The sequence below is a fragment of the Acanthopagrus latus genome, chromosome 12, assembly GCF_904848185.1.
Source record: "Acanthopagrus latus isolate v.2019 chromosome 12, fAcaLat1.1, whole genome shotgun sequence".
NCBI lineage: Eukaryota > Metazoa > Chordata > Actinopteri > Spariformes > Sparidae > Acanthopagrus > Acanthopagrus latus.
In genome coordinates this window covers 25943460-25961361 of record NC_051050.1, presented here as the reverse complement: position 1 = coordinate 25961361, position 17902 = coordinate 25943460, and the positions used below count along the sequence as shown (strand labels likewise).

The window sequence follows — 17902 nt, the reverse complement described above, 5'->3', positions numbered from 1 at the left end:
ACGTTCATTATATATTCATGAAATGAGAAATGTAAATATTATATTGTGAGTGGATCAAATGAGGTCGTACAGTCACAGGAGACGAGATCTACGTTCTTACTGCTGAACAATAAAAATAAATCCTGTAGATCTGAGTGAAGCGAGTCGATGAAGGAAGACGACAACAAACAATCAGATTTTCTTCAGTTTATTTGACTCCTTCACATCGTACAACAGAAACAATGAGGACTGGACGGTTTGAACCAGAATGAAGCGTGAAGACGACGTTAAGACACGATCTGATATAGATGATGGTGATTAGTACGAACTGCTCCTTTAAAATGTCAGCTTGAGCCGCGTGGAAGATGTTAGTGACGATTAAAATCCTCGTTTAAAAAACGAAACAAACTGTACAGCAGAAACAATGTTTCCAAAATCAGAGATCACAAAAACAAACGTGTGGCCGTAAAAATTACAATCGTCTAATAAATAAAAACGTCACAGAATAATAAATACAATCAGTTTCATACGAGACAGAAGCTCCAAACATCGATCGGCTGTCAGTCAAGTTCAAGCAGAAACGCGTCAGAGGGCAGAACCAGTAAAGGAGCAGTTCACACAAACTGTTCTGATGGTTTACTGTTTGAGTGAACTGCTCCTTTAATCTGTCACTTCACTGTGGGGATCCTGTGGTGACTCAGTGTCACAGAGTGATCTGATTGGTCAGTGACAGGTTACCATGGTGATGCGTCACAGTTAAAGGTGAAGCAGCTTCATGACACCAGAGGAGTTCGATAGCCGCTAACATGCTAACGTGACGTCCTGATTCAGACCTCAGTGGAGCTAAACTCAGTGATGAAGATGATGATGATGATGATGATGATGATGATGATGAAGAGTGGACACATAATGATTTGCAAGCAGTGGTGATTATAAGTGCAGCAGGTAACATGTCTGAGTGTCAGTGCATCAGTTATGGTTAGTCAGAGTAAAGGGTTAATCAGGACCAGCCTTCAGTACACTCTGATCCACATCCAGGGACCTGATTGGTTAGTTAGATGGCGGCCATGTTGGCGTGGGCTGACGTGATGAGTATGGCCTGTTTGGATCCTCCTCTTCCTCTCACAGCAGCTGCTTCAGGTGTTCTGAGGGGGATGAGGTCACTTCCTGTTAGAAAAGCGAGACTTTCTTCTTCAGTTCGTTTCGTTTCCACAAAGAGAGGCGGTCGAACTCTGCGATCGGCATCCCGAACAGCTGCTCGAACTGCTCCGGGGCCAGATGCCTCTGAGAGGAGGAGGAGGAGGAAGAACACGAGTCAGGAATCATTTCATCCAACTGCTGAACACAACGTCACCTGCCTCCGCTGACAAATCCTCTGAGCTTCAGGAGTAGAAACACTCTACAGTCAAAATTTGGCTTCAAACTAAGTATTGATTTTACAAACAGGTGATTTTTTGAGCTGCCTGAGGAGAAAGTCACCAGACTCCCTTTAAAAAATGCTGGATTCAGTGAGCTGTTGAGTGAAGAGAGCCTTTATAATGTCAGCAACATTATTTATGAAATGACTCTGAATCATCGTCTCCTTCTGGTAAATTCAGCGTAAAGTTTAATGCATGAAGCCTATTAACCACTCCAGCACCAGACTCCCTTAACAAATGTGTCAGTTTAGTGATTTGTTGAGTTGGAGACACTTTATAAACTCTGTCTCTGACTCATTCTGCATCATTTGGACCTTCTTGTTCTTGTTCTACATGAACTTCTTTCTTTCTTTCTGTCCTTTCTTCTGATGTGTGTGTTTGACTTTGGTGAAAGGTTTAGTTGATAAGATGATTTTACTCCTGCTGATAAAAACCAGCTGTAATGTTCATTCTGGTCATGATACAAACCTCCAGCCGAGTGCGGTCGACTCCCGGCGGCAGCTTGCAGCGCCCTCTGTGGGTCACAACCAGCGCTTCATATGGATAAATCTGAAGGAAACAGAATGAAACGTCACCTTTTAAATTTAATTGTAATGAACTCAGCAAAATATAAATATGATTCTGTGAAGGGTTCGAACACTACGGAAGCCCTGAAGGACAAATGATGTCGTGTGTTCGATCGTCGTCTGAGTCAAATGTTTTCTCTCCTGTTGATTTCAGGAAGGAGGGAGAAAAGTTTTAAAAGATGATTTTTATTGATCATCAGTAAATCTGAAAACTGATCGGCTCAAACCGAACTGGTTCATTTGTTTGTCATATGAAGCCTAAGAGAAAAATAAAATCCACGCATCATTTGAATGTTGGCTCCTTTTTCTTTCTCCTGTTTTGTCAGATGAAGTTTCGTCGTGTTGCTGTGAAGCGGCCGCAGCTCTTCTGTTCACAATGAATATTAGATTTCTGAATCAGCTGGTTTCATTAAAAAACTTCTCGTCCACGTTTGAGACCGAATGAAACAAAAAGTTCCAGCAAGAGAAAAAATAGTTCTTGGTATGTTTGAGTGAATGTTTCTGTCTGTTTGGATTCAAGATTATATTTTTAAACTTCAGGAGACAATTAAAGAAAAAAAGAATAAAAAAACGATTCTCCTGAAATTTCACAGAGAGAAACTGTAGGAACTCAGATTAGACGATGCTGGAAAACTTTTCTTCAACAGGCGAGATTTTCTTACACGTGTGCAGAAAAAATGAATAAATAATAATAATAAATTCTGATTCTGATCTGTGAAAATATGCAAAAGATTTTTTTTTTTTTTTTATGCTCTTGAATCAAAACAAATTCTCCTGATTTATTTATTAAAGTTTAAAATTTCAGGAGAATGATTTAAAATAAAAATCCGCTCATGAATTCAGAATCGTTTTTGTTTGTTTTCCCACCAACTTTTTTCCATTCAGAAAAGAAATCTACTGAATCTAGAAGAATGTTTTTATTATTGAACATTTTCAGAAAATCTAGAAAAATCTTTTCTTTTTTGCTGCTTGACAAAACAACTTTTATTCCAATTCAGTTTTTCACAGAAAAAAAAATCATTTTCCTTAAAATATTTATTTTAATGCCGCACTCACCATCATGAGCGAAAAATAATCTCAGGGGAGAATTTTTCTGTGTTTTTTTTTTTTTTAATTAAAAAAAAAATTCTATTTGTATTTATTTCTTTAAAACAAATTAGAGAAACATAATTTCTTTGTGCACCTACGAACTTTTATTCCCATTCAGCTTTCTGTGGAAAAATAAATCATTTCAGGAGGAAAACAAATTTCAGGGGGAGAATTTTTGCCTCTTTCCCCCCAAAAATGTGTCGGATGAATCTAGAAACAAATTTCAGGTGTTTTTTCTTGAGAATTTTCTCATGAATCTAAAAAGAGTTGAAGAACTGGTAAAGATCTTCCTCCACCAGCTGTCAGGTCACAAACATGGAGGGAGGAAATATTTTAGATCAGGACTGTCAGAGTCATGTTAGTTTGTGCGGAGGTAGACGCTCTACTCAGAGTCACGCTGAGTGTGTTCTCACCTTCTGCTCCAGGATGCTCGGCAGCGAGTTTCCTCGGTCCATCCTCTCCCTGCGAGCCTCTCCGTTCTACACACACACACACACACACACACACACACACACACACACACACACACACACACACACACACACAATATGAAAGACACTCCTGCACAATCTGGTGAACATGAAATCCATCACAGTGAAGCAACGACAGCAGACAGCAGCGTGTCAGCAGCAGGTGGTAGAGATGCAGATGTAGCACACACACACACACACACACACACACACACACACACACACACACACACACACCTGTCCACACGTGTTTTCAGGGCTCACACACACACAGTTTGCTCAGAGGTACCGGGGCAGTGCAGGGCAGCGGGTGCAGACTCGCAGCTCGAACATGCACATGCACACAAACACACAACATTCTTACCTGAGCAGCTGCAAAGACACGACGACAGGAAGGTCAGAGAGAATCCAGCACATGAAACACACATGATCACAGCTGTCACACTGCAGCTTTAAAGGAGCAGTTCACCTTAAAAACCCCGTCATCGCCTCCTCCTCCACCTGACGAGCCACAGTGTTCTGCTGAACAACAGCAGCTGAGACTTGATTTAAAACAGAGAAACAACCACAGAAACACATGAAAAATAAAATTTCATGTGTTTTCTGTTCTAACACGCGTCTCCAGGAGGAGCTGTGAGGGGACGATGACTGAGTCTGTATTTTTATTTAAACTATTTAAACACTTTATTTAAACAACTTAATGTTGTTCCAGTTCATTGTACAAATATCTTTAGAGTCTGTTTGAATCCTGAGTTCTGGTGTTAAAGGAGGAATTGAACCACAGTGTTATCGTTCTTTGTCAGAGTGAGACGAAGAGATCCGTCTCACGTCTGTGACTGAAGGACTTCCTTAGCTTAGCTTAGCATAATGACTGTAAGTGGAGGCAGCACGTAGCCTCCAGAGATAAAACATTCACAGACCAGCTCACAAAAAGCAGCGTGTGTGTTTTTCTGTTGCTGCTGCAGCGATTCTGAAACACTGTAAACTGTGAACAGGTGATGAATCTACCTGCTGCTCCTTTATCTGCCTCTGTGGAAAACTCTGCAGACTGCATCTGCAAACAGAAACACATTACATATTAATTCTACATCATGACTTTGTTTTCTCTGTTTTCTGATAATAAACCAGTTATTCAGACTCTTGATGCACAGATGAGCGCTAATGTTTTAGCTTAGCAGCTACATCACACTATTATTTTATATATCGTTGATCTCAGAGGGATTTAGTGATGATGAGGATGTTTTAATTAATAAAACATATTTCAATATTTTATCTAGTAAATCATGCACAGTATATAAGGCCAGCTGATTATATTGTACTGTGCGTATGAAGGAGCATGAAGATATATAAGTATGTATTCGACTCTTTCCATTTATCAAAATGCATTTTTAATATACATTATTATTATATATTAATGTTGTAACACGACAACATCAGCACTCACTCTGGTCAGACCGGAGCGTGAAGGAGACTTTGATGCATTCGCAGACAAACCTGCTGACAGACAGAAGAAACAATGAGAAGGACGGAGACACAGAGAGACAGACAGGCTGACAGACAGACAGGCTGACAGACAGACAGACAGGATGACAGACAGACAGACAAACAGACAGACAGACAGACAGGATGACAGACAGGATGACAGACAGGCTGACAGACATGATGACAGACAGGCAGACAGACAGACAGGCTGACAGACAGACAGACAGACAGGCTGACAGACAGACAGACAGACAGACAGACAGGCTGACAGACAGACAGACAGACAGACAGACAGACAGACAGGCTGACAGACAGACAGACAGGCAGGCAGACAGGCAGACAGACAGGCAGGATGACAAACAGGCAGACAGACAGGCAGACAGATAGACAGGCTGACAGACAGACAGACAGACAGGCTGACAGACAGACAGACAGACAGGCAGACAGGCAGACAGACAGGCAGACAGACAGACAGACAGACAGGCTGACAGACAGGATGACAGACAGACAGACAGACAGACAGACAGACAGACAGACAGACAGGATGACAGACAGGCTGACAGACAGACAGACAGACAGACAGACAGACAGACAGGATGACAGACAGGCTGACAGACAGACAGACAGACAGACAGACAGACAGGATGACAGACAGGCTGACAGACAGACAGACAGACAGACAGACAGGCAGGATGACAGACAGGCTGACAGACAGACAGACAGACAGACAGGCAGGATGACAGACAGGCTGACAGGCGTCTCACTGGTGTGCATGTGCGTCCGGTCCGGCAGTGACTGTGTCTTCCTCCTGAAGTGGACGGCCTTCTCCTTCTCCTCCTTCAGGATCAGACGACCCAGGTTGGACTTGATCTGGATTCATCAGAGACCCGGTCAGTCACACGTCCTGCTCGTTATCACTGATGATGTCATTAAAACACTTACGGTTGTCACGGTTACCTTCTCCAGCTCCTGCTCCTGCAGCGTCTTGGCCTCGTCAGTCAGGTCTTCAAACTCGTCGTCTTCCTCCTGCAGCTTCTTCTTCCTCCACTCGATCTCTGAGGGTTCAGCCTCACAGTTAGCTTAGCATCACGTTAGCTCACAGAATCAACCAGAACTGCTGAGGAGCATTAAAGACACACAGCTGGACCAATACACAGGGTGTTTATCATTTAAAGGAGCAGTTCACCCAATAAATAAATCTCTCCTGCAGCATTCTGTTAAACAACTGAAGCAGCTGGAGACTTCAGCTGACCTGCCAACAGGTGTGTGTGTGTGTGTGTGTGTGTGTGTGTGTGTGTGTGTGTGTGTGTGTGTTACCCATGGCAGCCAGTGAAGGGGGGCAGGGCCAGTACTCGGTCTCGATCTTGGACGGCTGGTTTGGATCTGGAGGCTGAGCTGCTGGGAACTTTGCGGACTGGATGACTCCTTCCACGTGTTTCTGAACATCTGCAGAGTCGGAGAGCAGCGACGTGAAGAGAAGAAGTATCGATCTATAATATCATGACGGGATCAACAGCTCACCTTGTTTGTAGATCGGAGGTTTCCTGTAGATGTTCGCTCCAATATCTGAAAACACAAAACGTACGGAAGTCCAATGATGCAAAATATTATTATAAAAATAAATAAATAATTAAAACTGGATTAATTTTCATGTTTCAAAATGCAGAAATGATCAAAACTAAAGTTTCAATGACAAAATGACTCAGTGTCACATTATCATTATATTGATTATTGTGTGTGTGACCTGGTCTGTGGAAGTGCTGCTGGCTCGTGCTGATCTTGCGTGTCGCCTGCAGCTGCAGCGTCGATCCTCCAGGTGATCCACTCTCACTCTCCGCTCTGCGAGGCTTCACCTGGACACACACACGCACGCACGCACGCACACACACACACACACACACACACACACACACACGCACACAGAAAATAAGAAAGAAATAAGTACTTTTTCTAAAGTAAAAAAATTTCACAAGATTTCTTTTAATTATATTTTTAAAAAGTTAAATTGTCTGAATTCTTTAATTGAAAAAAATATATTTCAGTAAAAAAAGATGAATATATTTAGTTGTGTTTTATATACCAGTGTTGTCTTATTTATGAGAAAACAAGTGTTTTTAAAAGTAATCTGTGACAACTTGTAAATAAATCATCAGTATTAAAGTATCAAAAAATGTAGATTTTTCTGAATGGACACAGAACCAGCAGCCTTCAACATTCATCAATAATCGATCAATAAATTTCAGTTTCAGTTTGTCTGATTCTGGTTTTAAGCTGCTGCCTGATGAAACTGACTGAAGCGTTTTCAGCTTCTTCTCTCGTCTGAAACATTTACAGCGTCACAGACACCAGAACAGAATCAGAACCAGAACAGAATCAGAACCAGAACAGAATCAGAACCAGAACAGAATCAGAACCGCAGGCCGGACCGACGGCCCAGCAGCTGCACAGAGACGCTCTGTGTTCTCAGTGTCTGAAGGAATTCATGTCACATTCAAACACAAAGAACCGACTGAACTCAACAGCTGGACGAGAACACAACCGGTCACATCAGAGATTCTGCAGAAGGTCCCGACCCGCTGACTCATGGAGGATTTGAAACGGGTCACAGAGAGTTCATCGACTGAGTGAAACAGTGTTAAAGGTCCAGCTGAGAGCGATCACGCTGTCGTGTGCCGGTCCGACCTGCAGGCGGCGCTGAACATCACATCACATCACAGTGAAGGAGCTGCAGGTCCAACACTGAAGGACCCGAGTTCAGCTCGACGGTCCAACGTGGTTCTGGTTCTTCCACAAAGAAAACAGTTTTATAAAAGAAAACATGGTGGCGGTTCTGTTCAAGGACGAGATCACACAGGAAAACGTCTCTTCTTCTCGTGTGAAAACAAGTAAACAACATCAGATTTAGTAGAAAAAAAAGTCATTTTCTTTCAATCCACCGAGGAACAATCCTCGTAAAAAACCCACAAGATTTTATAATTGAAAAGAATCTTGAATTTAAAAAAGCACATTTAATTTAGAACAACAAAAAAAAATATGTTAAACTTTTTCATTTTTTTCACACAATATGAAGAAAAATCAGGTGGAAAAAATGTTTCCTCCATTTTTTCATTTTTCATATTTCTTGTGTAAAACAGTTACATTTGTTTTTGTAAACAGAAAAATAAGGAAAAAAAATTCTTGTGGAAAAAAGTTTTATAATTAAAAAAATCTTGAATAAAAAGATTAAAAAACCAGAAAACAAAACAAAGACAATATGTTTCACTTTTTCTTTTCATTTTTTTCTTTCATTCACATGCAGGAAAATGTTTTTCTTCCTGGAGACATTTTGTGTCAAACTGAGAAAACAAATGGATCCTGTGTAAAAAAAACAAAAAAACTGCTTTTTAAAAAACGCAATAAAAACTCTGGTGAATTTTATTTCATGTGTGAAAACGAGTCGACAAAACTTCTCATCGCTGGTCAACTTACATTTTCATTTTGTAGGTGATGAAACAGACGGATTGTGAAATCTTATGATACTCAGATTTCAGTTTATAATCATAGTAATGAGCAGCTGAGTTAAAGGAGACGAACAGAGTGAATCCTAAACATGTGAGCCGTGTGAAGCAGCTCTTACCTCCGGAGACCTCGGAGGAGACGTGGCGGGAGGAGACAGAGATCTCTGCAGGACACAAACACAACCAGACTCATCAGCACCACAAACACTAAACTGAAGACAAACTCACTGTCTCTGTTCACGCCCAACTTCCTGCTTCATGTCACCTGTTTACGCCCACTCCAGTGACGGGTAATATTACACCTCCATTTTAGAAAGACAAGGCAGCACATCTGCAGCCTTCACCTGGCTGCAGGTGTGCTGCCTTCACCTGGCTGCAGGTGTGCTGCCTTTAATATCTGAAGAGACTACAGAGACGCCGGGAGGCTCAATAACAGCCGCTGTTTAAGGTCTCAGGCTGGACGTCACTGATACTTCTGGAACGTTCTCAGTGGGATAAAGACAGTCTGTACAAACAGCACAGGTGTGTCGTCACCTCTCTGCGGGGCGGGTCCAGAGGAGAGAAGCTCAGGTGAGGCTGGTAGGTCATCAGGTCGGGTCTCTCCACCTGCAGGATGGCTTTATCTCTGGGCAGAGCTGCCAGGTCTCTGTAGCCCACCACCTGGTCATTCACTCTGGCCTGCACACACACACACACACACACACACACAGGTAACAGGTGAGTGTGTCTGTGTACACACTGAGTGTATGAACATGTGCGGAGTGTGTTTACCGTGATGCCGGCGGCCGGAGACCCCGGGGTGCTCAGACCCCTGGAAGAAGGCAGGTTGACCGGGGTTACCTGTCCCTCCACCTGTGACATCACCACACAGTCAGGATTATTAATGTTCATAACAAAACAGCAGAACTGTCGTCAGATCTCAGTGGCTGTCGATGGTCGATCACCTTCTGCATGACTGGAGAAAACCTTCCTCCTGTCGGGTTCCAGCAGCTGGACACAAACAGAGAGAGTCGTTACTTCTTCTGATCGAGTCTCATCGTGACTCGTCTTCATCTGAGGCTACAAACTAACTCGTGGCGGTTCACTTCTGCTGCAGCGGACATTTTAAAGGATGAGGTCACACAGTGAATGTGAAGTTTCACGTTTCTGCAGCTGCTCACAAACAAACAGGAGAAACAGTGAATCTGTGGGACTACTTTCAGCAGCGGATTGATAATAAACTCACTGAACAGCAGCTGAAGATGGTGACGTGTTACATTTCTACACAAAGATCTCTGATTTAAAGACACTGATGATGTCAGCAATAACTCAGCAGTGTCACAGAAATATGAAGCGTTATGTAAAATGATCACATCCATCGATCGGGTAGAAAATACTTTGTCAATTCAGCTCGTTCTCATCAAAGAGTTCATTCATCTTGTGCTTTTAAAAGGCGCGATGATGTCATGATGTCATGATGTCATGACTGAGCTGGACAGTGTATGGACGAGACCTTGATACCGTGGCTCCGCCCACCAATCAATGGCACTTAATGATGTCACCAGTGCAAGATGGCGGCTCACCTCCGGGGTGTTCTGGTTTTGTCTGTGAGTTGTGGGAGGAAGTGACACATCGTCCATCTCGTACACGTCATTCTGTCATGTTGACACAATGCTAATAAGACGCTACGTTAGCTTCCTCCATGTTGGACACATTAAACTAAAGGTGGTGAACATGATGAACCAGATGTCAGCGTGTTAGCATCGTTACTGTGAGCTACTGTAAGTAAAACACAACCAGGAAGTAAACCTGGAAGCTCCAGGTGAACAGTTCTTATTGGACCTGACAGGCTCGTCCTCAGGTTCTGTTATAAATCTGTTCATGTCCAAAACCTTGCATGTCAAAGCAAATGTTAGCATGCTAACACGGTAAACATCACACCTGCCTTCACATTAGCATGTTAGCCTTTACTAAAGGGGGAAAATTCACACGGTGACATCATAATTAGAGACGTTTCTACAGATAATCCACAATGTTTGTTGATCTTCTGGGATTCGATCACAGTTGGACAAATCAAACCGTTCAGAGACGCAGAGACGCAGCCGGCCCACAGGGAGGCTGGACGGATGGGGACACGGAGACTGAGTGTAAAACAACACTGTGAATCAGATTTAGACAGGGCTGTTATCAGAGCCTCCTCAGGGAGGAGGGGGAGGAGGAGGAGGAGGAAGAGGAGGAGGAGGAGGAGGTGGAGGAGGAAGAGGAGGAGGAAGAGGAGGAAGAAGAGGAGGAGGAGGAGGAGGTGGAGGAGGAGGTGGAGGTGGAGGTGGGGGAGGAGGAAGAGGAGGAGGAAGAAGAGGAGGGAGGTAGGAGTGTGGATGGATGGAGGAAGAGGTGAGGAGGAGGTGGTAGGAGGAGGAAGTGAGGAGGAGGATGAGAGGAAGAGGATGAAGAAGAGAGGAGGAGAGGAGGAGGAGGTGGAGGAGGAGGAGAAGAGGAGGAAGAAATGAGGAGGAGGCGGAGGAGGAATAGAGGAGGAGGTGGAGGAGGAAGAGGAGGAGGAGGAGGTGGAGGTGGAGGAGGAGGAGGAGGAGGAGGAAGAAGAGGAGGAGGAGGTGGAGGTGGAGGAGGAGGAGGAAGAGGAGGAAGAAGATGAGGAGGAGGAGGAGGAGGACGAGGAGGAGCAGGTGGAGGAGGAGGAGAGGGAGGAGGAGGAGGAGGAGGAGGAAGAGGAGGAAGAAGAGGAGGAGGAAGAGGAGGAGGAGGAGGAGGAGGAGGAGGAGGAGGAGGAGGAGGAAGAGGAGGAGGAGGTGAAGGAGGAGGAAGAGGAGGAGGAGGTGGAGGAGGAAGAGGAGGGCAGCACCTCGCTCCTAAACAGCATGAGCGCTAACGTCTGCTAGCGTCTCTGCTGGTGAGGATATCCTCCCTCAGAGACTTCCTGTGAACCCCCTCCTCATGTTGTGTCTTGTCTTTCATCTGCCTCCCTCCTCTTCCTCCTCCTCCTCCTCCCTCCTCTTCCTCCTCCTCCTCCTCCTCCCTCCTCCCTCCCCGGCTGTTTATCAGCTCGCCCAGCCAGGCCAACGCCCAGCCGGTCCTCAACAGTTATTGCTGTGGTAACACTCCTCCCTCCAGAGAATCAACAGAGCACATCCACCTTCCCTCCTCCGTCCAAACTGCTAACCTCCCAAAACTGACTCCAGCTCAGTGAGAGACGATCTGTTTGTCCTGAGCTGAACTCCACCTGTGCTGGTTTCATCAGCGTCACCTGGACTGATGTCGTCTGAAACATCTTCCTGTCCAGACTCTTTACTGGCGTGAAACATTAAAATCTGCTCTCAGAGGAACAGTTCAACATTTGGGAAACAGCTGAGTGTTCATCGACTTCACTGCAGGTTCAATATGAAGCTGCTCAGTTTATATTAGCTTAGCTTAGCTTAGCTTAGCTTAGCTTAGCTTATAGACTGGAAACAGGAAGTCACAGCTATCCTGTCCAAAAGCAACAAATCCACCAACCAGTTCCTCTAAAGTTCACCTATTAACATGTGATATCTGGTTTGTTTAATCTGAAGTGTCAGAACTATAATTCATCATTTAACAGCTCCCACCATCAGATGATGAGCCATGCTAGCTGTTTCCCTCTGGTTCCAGTCTTTGTGCTAAGCTAGGCTCACCAGCTTCACCTGTACTGGACTGTATTTAGTTTATGGACTCTGAAGAATGAGTGAATGATGTGAGAGCAGACGTTAGCATGAAGCGCTAAACTAAAGGTGAACATTAACATGCTAATGATCTTATTTGGGACATTTCAGTACGATGGAGTCTCAGCGAGCTGACATGTTAGCATGACGTCCTCCTGTCAGCTGACATGCATCCACCACATGCTGTGTGTCAGCTCAGGGTCTGTGTCCTCTGAAGGACTCGGCCTCCTTCAGCACACAAAGGATCATGTGAGGCCATGAAGGATCGTAGCAGTTCATCCTCCAGAAACAGGGAGGAGAAGGAGCCTTCAGACTGGGACGGCTCAGGAAGGGGCTCTGGAGAAGTTTAGCTCTGACAGAACCTGGATGGTGATCTGAGGCTGAATCTAAAGTAAAACATGCTAAATAATAACAAAAAACAAATACAGTAGAAACTAAAGACAGGCTGGTGTTCAGTCTGCTGGTTAGAGTCTCTGAGGACGACAGGATCCATCAGCTGACCGGCACCAGGCTGAGTGCTCCGGCCCGATAGTCTTATCACTAAGAGCTTCTGACTGCCAGACTGCCATCGATGCAGCTGAGTGACGCCCATTAGTCCGACCACACACACACACACACACACACACACACACACACACACACACACACACACACACACACACACACACACACACACACACACACTTTGTGTTCAGGTTAATGACTGAAATCTTACCGTTTTGTTCTCTGCAGCGTCTCAGTGTGTCAGAGCTCATCAGTGACTCTGTTATCTGTAATCTCATTAGTAAATTAAAACCCAAATATAAAACAATAAAACACATTTTACTGTGACAACACAAGAACTTACTGTTTCTGATCTTAATATTATATCAACTGTATTAAATCAATACTCGACGAGAACATGAAGAAAAACATCTTGTTGCAAAGAACAGAATATAAATGTTAAACTTATATTTCATCTTTAATTATTAATTGATTCAAGTCATTTAATGAAGTGAAACTGTGTCAGATGTCAAAGCCTGGAGGTTTAAACTGGAGTATTTAATGAGAATAAACTGAATATTTAAACATGAAGTTCTGCTGCTTTTATCTGTATTTTATCTGTCGACTCAATATTCTGCTCAGTTTAAACTCTGTGAATTTATAACAAACATTTTTATTTTAAATAGATTTATTTTGTTGTTTTTCACATCTGTAATAATCTGCAGATTAAAATATGAAACATTTCCTGTTTCTGTCTTTTTAATCTCGATGTTTCTGTTTCTGTTACATTTCTCGGGATGCATCAGAAACATCTGCTGTGGATTATTTCTCTGTTTTCATGGAATAATAATCAAAGAGACGGTTTGAAGATGAAACTGATGTTCTGTATCGATCCTGAGCTGCTGTTTACAGACTGTGATGATGATGATGATGATGATGATGATGATGATCTTCAGTCTGCAGGCCTGAACACACAGCAGCACCTGGACACATGCAATCTGAACAATCCGCCGTCATATGAACATTTTGTTATCGAACTGATCAGGTCCGATCAGAATCGATCAGATCTGATCGTTCGACGTTCATCAGCCTCATGTGGCCTTCAGTGAGGAGGAGGAGGAGGATGAAGAGGGCGGACAGGAGACAAGTGCGTCTGCAGCAGCGCGATAAAAACACAGGCGGTATAACCCGGGTCAGACCCGGTACCGACCCGGATCTGCTGCTTTATAGCTCGTTAATATTAACATAAAGAAAAGAATCTCTCACCTCCAAACAGCGAGGAAATATCCAAACGTGACGCCGGAGATCAGAGCAGCATCCAGGGGAGCGACCGTGACGCTGCTCCGCCGTCAGAGCCGAGGAGACGGAGGGGAGGAGGAGGAAGGGAGGGGAGGAGGAGGAGGAAGAGGAGGAGGAGGAAGGGAGGGGAGGAGGAGGAGGAAGAGGAGGAGGAGGAGGAGGAAGGGAGGAGAGGAGGAGGAAGGGAGGGGAGGAGGAGGAAGAAGAGGAGGAGGAGGAGGAAGAAGACGAGAGGGTGGAGGGGGAAGAGGGGGGGGAGGAGGGTGCGGTGTGATGTAGCTTTTAAAGGGGGGCGGGAGCTGCTGTGAGGAGGAGGAAGAGGAGGAGGAGGAGTCTTCCTGTTGCTCCAGCGGGTCGGTCTGGTCCACTGAGCTGAGGAGGATCAATCATCTGTGTCTGACGTCTCAGAACCAACAGGCAGCCGCATGTCGCCAGGGTAACCGCTAACTGCTGCTAACTGCTGCTAACTGCTACTAACTGCTGCTAACCGCTGCTGCATCATCAGGTAGGCCCAGTTAGTGCTGCTCAGGCGTGATGGATCAGAACCAGCTGCTGAGCGCAACATGTTTACTTCTTCACATTCTGTTGATCGTCTCAGTTCATGTTGATTCTGTCAACTTAAAATCCTACATAATACACCTTTAAACTAAATATATATTTATACATTTCATGTGAATTATGAAAAAGTCAGGAATAAAAAGTCCAGATTTTGAGGAAAAGGTTTTAATGATCAAATTAAAGCTCAGAATTGAGTCAGAAGTAGAAATTAAGACCTCAGAAGAATCTAGATTACCGACCTAATACTTTCAGTAACTGATTTCTGTGATGATTTTACAGGAAAAATGACTAAAACAATATTTTATCCAAATAATTGATCATTAATTTTCTGTCATGTGACTTAATCAACTGATGGTTTCAGATTTTAATTTACAACAAAATGTCATTTCATTTATTTATTTCTTCATATTTGAATTTATGAACATGAAATTTCACCAAAGGTTATAAACCTGTTTTTTTAAACTGGCGCTGGCCCTTTAAATCCTGACGTCACCGCCATGTCAAAGTTCAGAACAGAGAGTGAAAAAAAACAAGATGGTTCACTCCGTTCGACGTCATTCTGCCTAAAGTGTTTTTAAACTGTAATTACCTTCCGGGAGAATCTCTCGATGTTCGTGAGGAGCGAAGTGACACACGAGTGAAAATTAAATTTAGTAAAAGAAGCTGTTTGATTATTTTTTTAAGAGCGTCATTAGATTTTTCACACCTAGCATGATTGAAGGCATGCTAGTGCTGAGTTCATGTAGCACAGGCTAACTCACATTTCTCTGCTAGCACTGATTAAAGTTTCACATGTTGTTGTGCTAAAATGTTCAGCTTTCTTTTTAAATGTTTAGATATGTGTTCCGTTCTCCCTGCATCTGTTTGTTTACTTCCGGGTACAAAACGTCACGGCCTAACTTTCATACAATTTATTTTACAACGCAGTTAATGGCATGTCAAACTGTCAATGTTTAATTAATCTAAAATTCACATTTGACGCTTTAACGACATTAAAAAAACACTTTGACGAACAGTAGCGTCACGTCAGTGTGAGGACGACAGTGCGCATGCGTGCAGTTAAGGCCAAGTCGTTCATCTCCAGCTGTAGACGATCTTTAATTGAGAGAAATGGCGTCGGATAACGGACTGGCCTCTCTGGTAGGACTCAAACTGTGAACTGTGTGTTTCTCCTCAACATCTTTTGTGGTTTTAACTGTGAGCGGCCTGATCAAAGAGTCTGTAACGAGGCTGAGTCAGTAATTAAATGATAGTTGAACCGTTTACGGAAGCCGGGGAGTTGGCTAACTTTGCTAATGCTAGCTGACAGAAGAACACACGTGTGGCAGCAGTGAGGTGATAAACATGCAGTCTGACCGCACGTGCGTGTGATTAACACAGGTAGAGATGCGTTCAGGTGTCTCACATCATGTCAGGACTGTCTACCTGAGTGTGAGCGGTGATGTCAGCTCGTGTTTACCTTCTGCATGCAGCTAATACTGTAATAACCTGTGTTAGCATGACCACACTGTGTTTCTGTGTAACACTGGTGTCAGATTAATGTTGCATAAAAACAAAGTATGGCTTCAAGTATGATTATACTTCTAGTATATAAATACTAAATTATTCAGTTACTTTGATAATATTACTGAGCTGTGTGTGTGTGTGTGTGTGTGTGTGTGTGTGTGTGTGTGTGTGTGTGTTTGGGTCCACAGGGCCCGGATGGAGCTTCAGCAGCTGCACATGCTCTGTCTCTTCCTGCAGATGCTTATGGAAATGATGTAAGTGAACATCTGAACTTCTTCAGTCCTTCATGATTTCACGTGTTATAAACTGTCTGACAGCAGCTGGTTTCACTGAGTGTGTTGATGCTGCTGAGCTGAGCGTTCAGACCCGACAGGTCGGTTTGGGTCTTTGTTTCGTCTCTCTCTTTTTGAAGCAGACTGGCAGGTTGGAAACCAGTTGGGCTGGAATGGTGTGAAGAAGGAGAGAGAAATCCCAGCATGCACTGGGCTCAGACTCAGAAATAACCTCTTGACCTTTGTGCAACTCTCTTCTTTCAGCCCCGGCTTGAGGTGATGTGGGCGATGAAGGCCTACAACCACGCAGAGGTTTACTTCAATGTAAGAGACTCATCAGCTCAGTCATCTCTGTCTGCGCTGACACAAGTCATCCTCACTGTGATTCTGATACATGATGTCACTCTTCTGTCTGCAGCTCATCTCATCTGTCGACCCAAAGTTCCTGAAGTTGACCAAACTGGACGATAAAATCTACTCGTCGTTCAGAGAAACGTTCAAAGATCTCGACATAAAGCTGCTGAAAGCAGACGACCTGAAATCTGACAAGGCCAAAGAGGTGAGTGTGAAGTGACGGATGCCCAGAGATCAACAAACAGGAAGTGTCCAACAGCTCTTAAAGGAGCAGTTCACCCAAAACTACACATTCAGTCGTTCTGCTTCTGAAACATCAGATGTCTCCATGCAGCTCGTCTGCAGGACAGAACACATCACAAACTGATCAGACCAGATTTACACCCTCAAAGTGTGCTAATGCTAACACTGTTAGCTCAGCAGCTAAAGTGAAGACTTCATCTTAATAAAGGGTTAAATCTGGTCTCAGATCAGGTTGTTTTCCAACTGCTCCTAAATCTCTCCAGAGTTACTGACCTGCAGCTGTGACGTGAACACGTCGTCATTACTGTGAAACAAACGTGAGTTCAGGTGTTTTTGTTTGTTGCAGACGTGGCGTCCATTTTGTAACGAGTTCGAAGGTCTCGTGGAAGATTTTAACTACGGCACTCTGCTGCGTCTGGACTGTGAGAAGGACTACACAGAGGAGAACACCATATTTGGTATGTTTACATCTCACTGTAGAAAAACTAATAATAATAATCAGAAAATGAGACAAAAACCACTGAACAGTTTCTTTGTTTCTTGCTTTCAGCCACCAGAGTTCAGTTCTTTGCAGTTGAAATTGCTCGAAACAGAGAAGGCTACAACAACACAGTGTTCATGTCCAAAAGCTCGAAGAGTTAGCTGCCAAACACGCCGGTACTGATCCGGTACTGATCCAGTACAGAACCAGTAATGACCCCATCCAACCAGGACGTCCCTGCAGCAGTCGGTGACGAGGACGCAGCTTTGTATTTCTGAAAACATGTTTTTTGTTTTCTTCAGTTTGTTCGACGGCGTCACTTCAACACATTTTGTATTTACTGTAAAGTTTTATTGTGCCGATCATAAAGGTTGTTTGTTTTGTAAGAACGGCCGGTTTCATTTGTTCGCCTGTAACCGAGGAGACGATAAATAAAAAGTTCAACACATTTCAGTGTTTTTTATCTCAGTCAGTCCAATGGATCCAATCACGATTCAGTCATCTGGATTTCTTTCAGTGTTTTTCATC

At 43.8% G+C, this 17902-nt stretch overlaps 2 protein-coding genes across 9 annotated transcripts; one reads left to right on the top strand and one right to left on the bottom strand.

Moving 5' to 3' along the window:
* Window positions 1-171: 171 nt before the first annotated feature.
* Window positions 172-14091, bottom strand: dmtn (dematin actin binding protein). 8 transcript variants are annotated; one of them, XM_037116767.1, is made up of 16 exons: window positions 13928-14089; window positions 9446-9491; window positions 9273-9353; window positions 9036-9179; window positions 8621-8665; window positions 6749-6857; window positions 6526-6570; window positions 6322-6450; window positions 5962-6059; window positions 5769-5874; window positions 4967-5019; window positions 4531-4576; window positions 3887-3894; window positions 3466-3531; window positions 1866-1946; window positions 172-1263 (listed from the first exon to the last, which is right to left on the bottom strand). In XM_037116767.1, exons 2-16 carry the CDS (start codon window positions 9452-9454, stop codon window positions 1150-1152), a joined length of 1134 nt encoding a protein of 377 aa, XP_036972662.1. In that variant the 5' UTR covers window positions 9455-9491; window positions 13928-14089; the 3' UTR covers window positions 172-1149. The 8 variants fall into 8 exon arrangements, 6 of the variants coding, with proteins under 6 accessions (XP_036972662.1, XP_036972665.1, XP_036972663.1 ...); XM_037116770.1 differs by having other exon boundaries at window positions 4967-5016; window positions 13928-14087; XM_037116768.1 differs by lacking the exon at window positions 13928-14089 and adding an exon at window positions 12894-13910.
* A 1472-nt stretch (window positions 14092-15563) lies between these two features.
* On the top strand, window positions 15564-17822 carry pbdc1 (polysaccharide biosynthesis domain containing 1). Its single transcript, XM_037116784.1, has 6 exons — window positions 15564-15658; window positions 16213-16278; window positions 16561-16620; window positions 16715-16855; window positions 17240-17351; window positions 17444-17822. The coding sequence occupies exons 1-6, from the start codon at window positions 15629-15631 to the stop codon at window positions 17533-17535; spliced, it is 501 nt and encodes a 166-aa protein (XP_036972679.1). The 5' UTR covers window positions 15564-15628; the 3' UTR covers window positions 17536-17822.
* Window positions 17823-17902: the final 80 nt, after the last annotated feature.

Bases quoted from the DNA above. Each gene is read 5' to 3' on its own strand.
- dmtn (XM_037116767.1), bottom strand. The intron at 5,020-5,768 runs GTGAGACGCCTG...TCTGTCTGTCAG, and splicing joins CCGGACGCACATGCACACCA to CAGGTTTGTCTGCGAATGCA. The intron at 1,264-1,865 runs GTTTGTATCATG...TCCTCCTCTCAG, and splicing joins TCGACCGCACTCGGCTGGAG to AGGCATCTGGCCCCGGAGCA.
- pbdc1 (XM_037116784.1), top strand. From the start codon at position 15,629: ATGGCGTCGGATAACGGACTGGCCTCTCTG. The intron at 16,279-16,560 runs GTAAGTGAACAT...CTCTTCTTTCAG, and splicing joins CAGATGCTTATGGAAATGAT to CCCCGGCTTGAGGTGATGTG. The intron at 16,621-16,714 runs GTAAGAGACTCA...TTCTGTCTGCAG, and splicing joins ACGCAGAGGTTTACTTCAAT to CTCATCTCATCTGTCGACCC.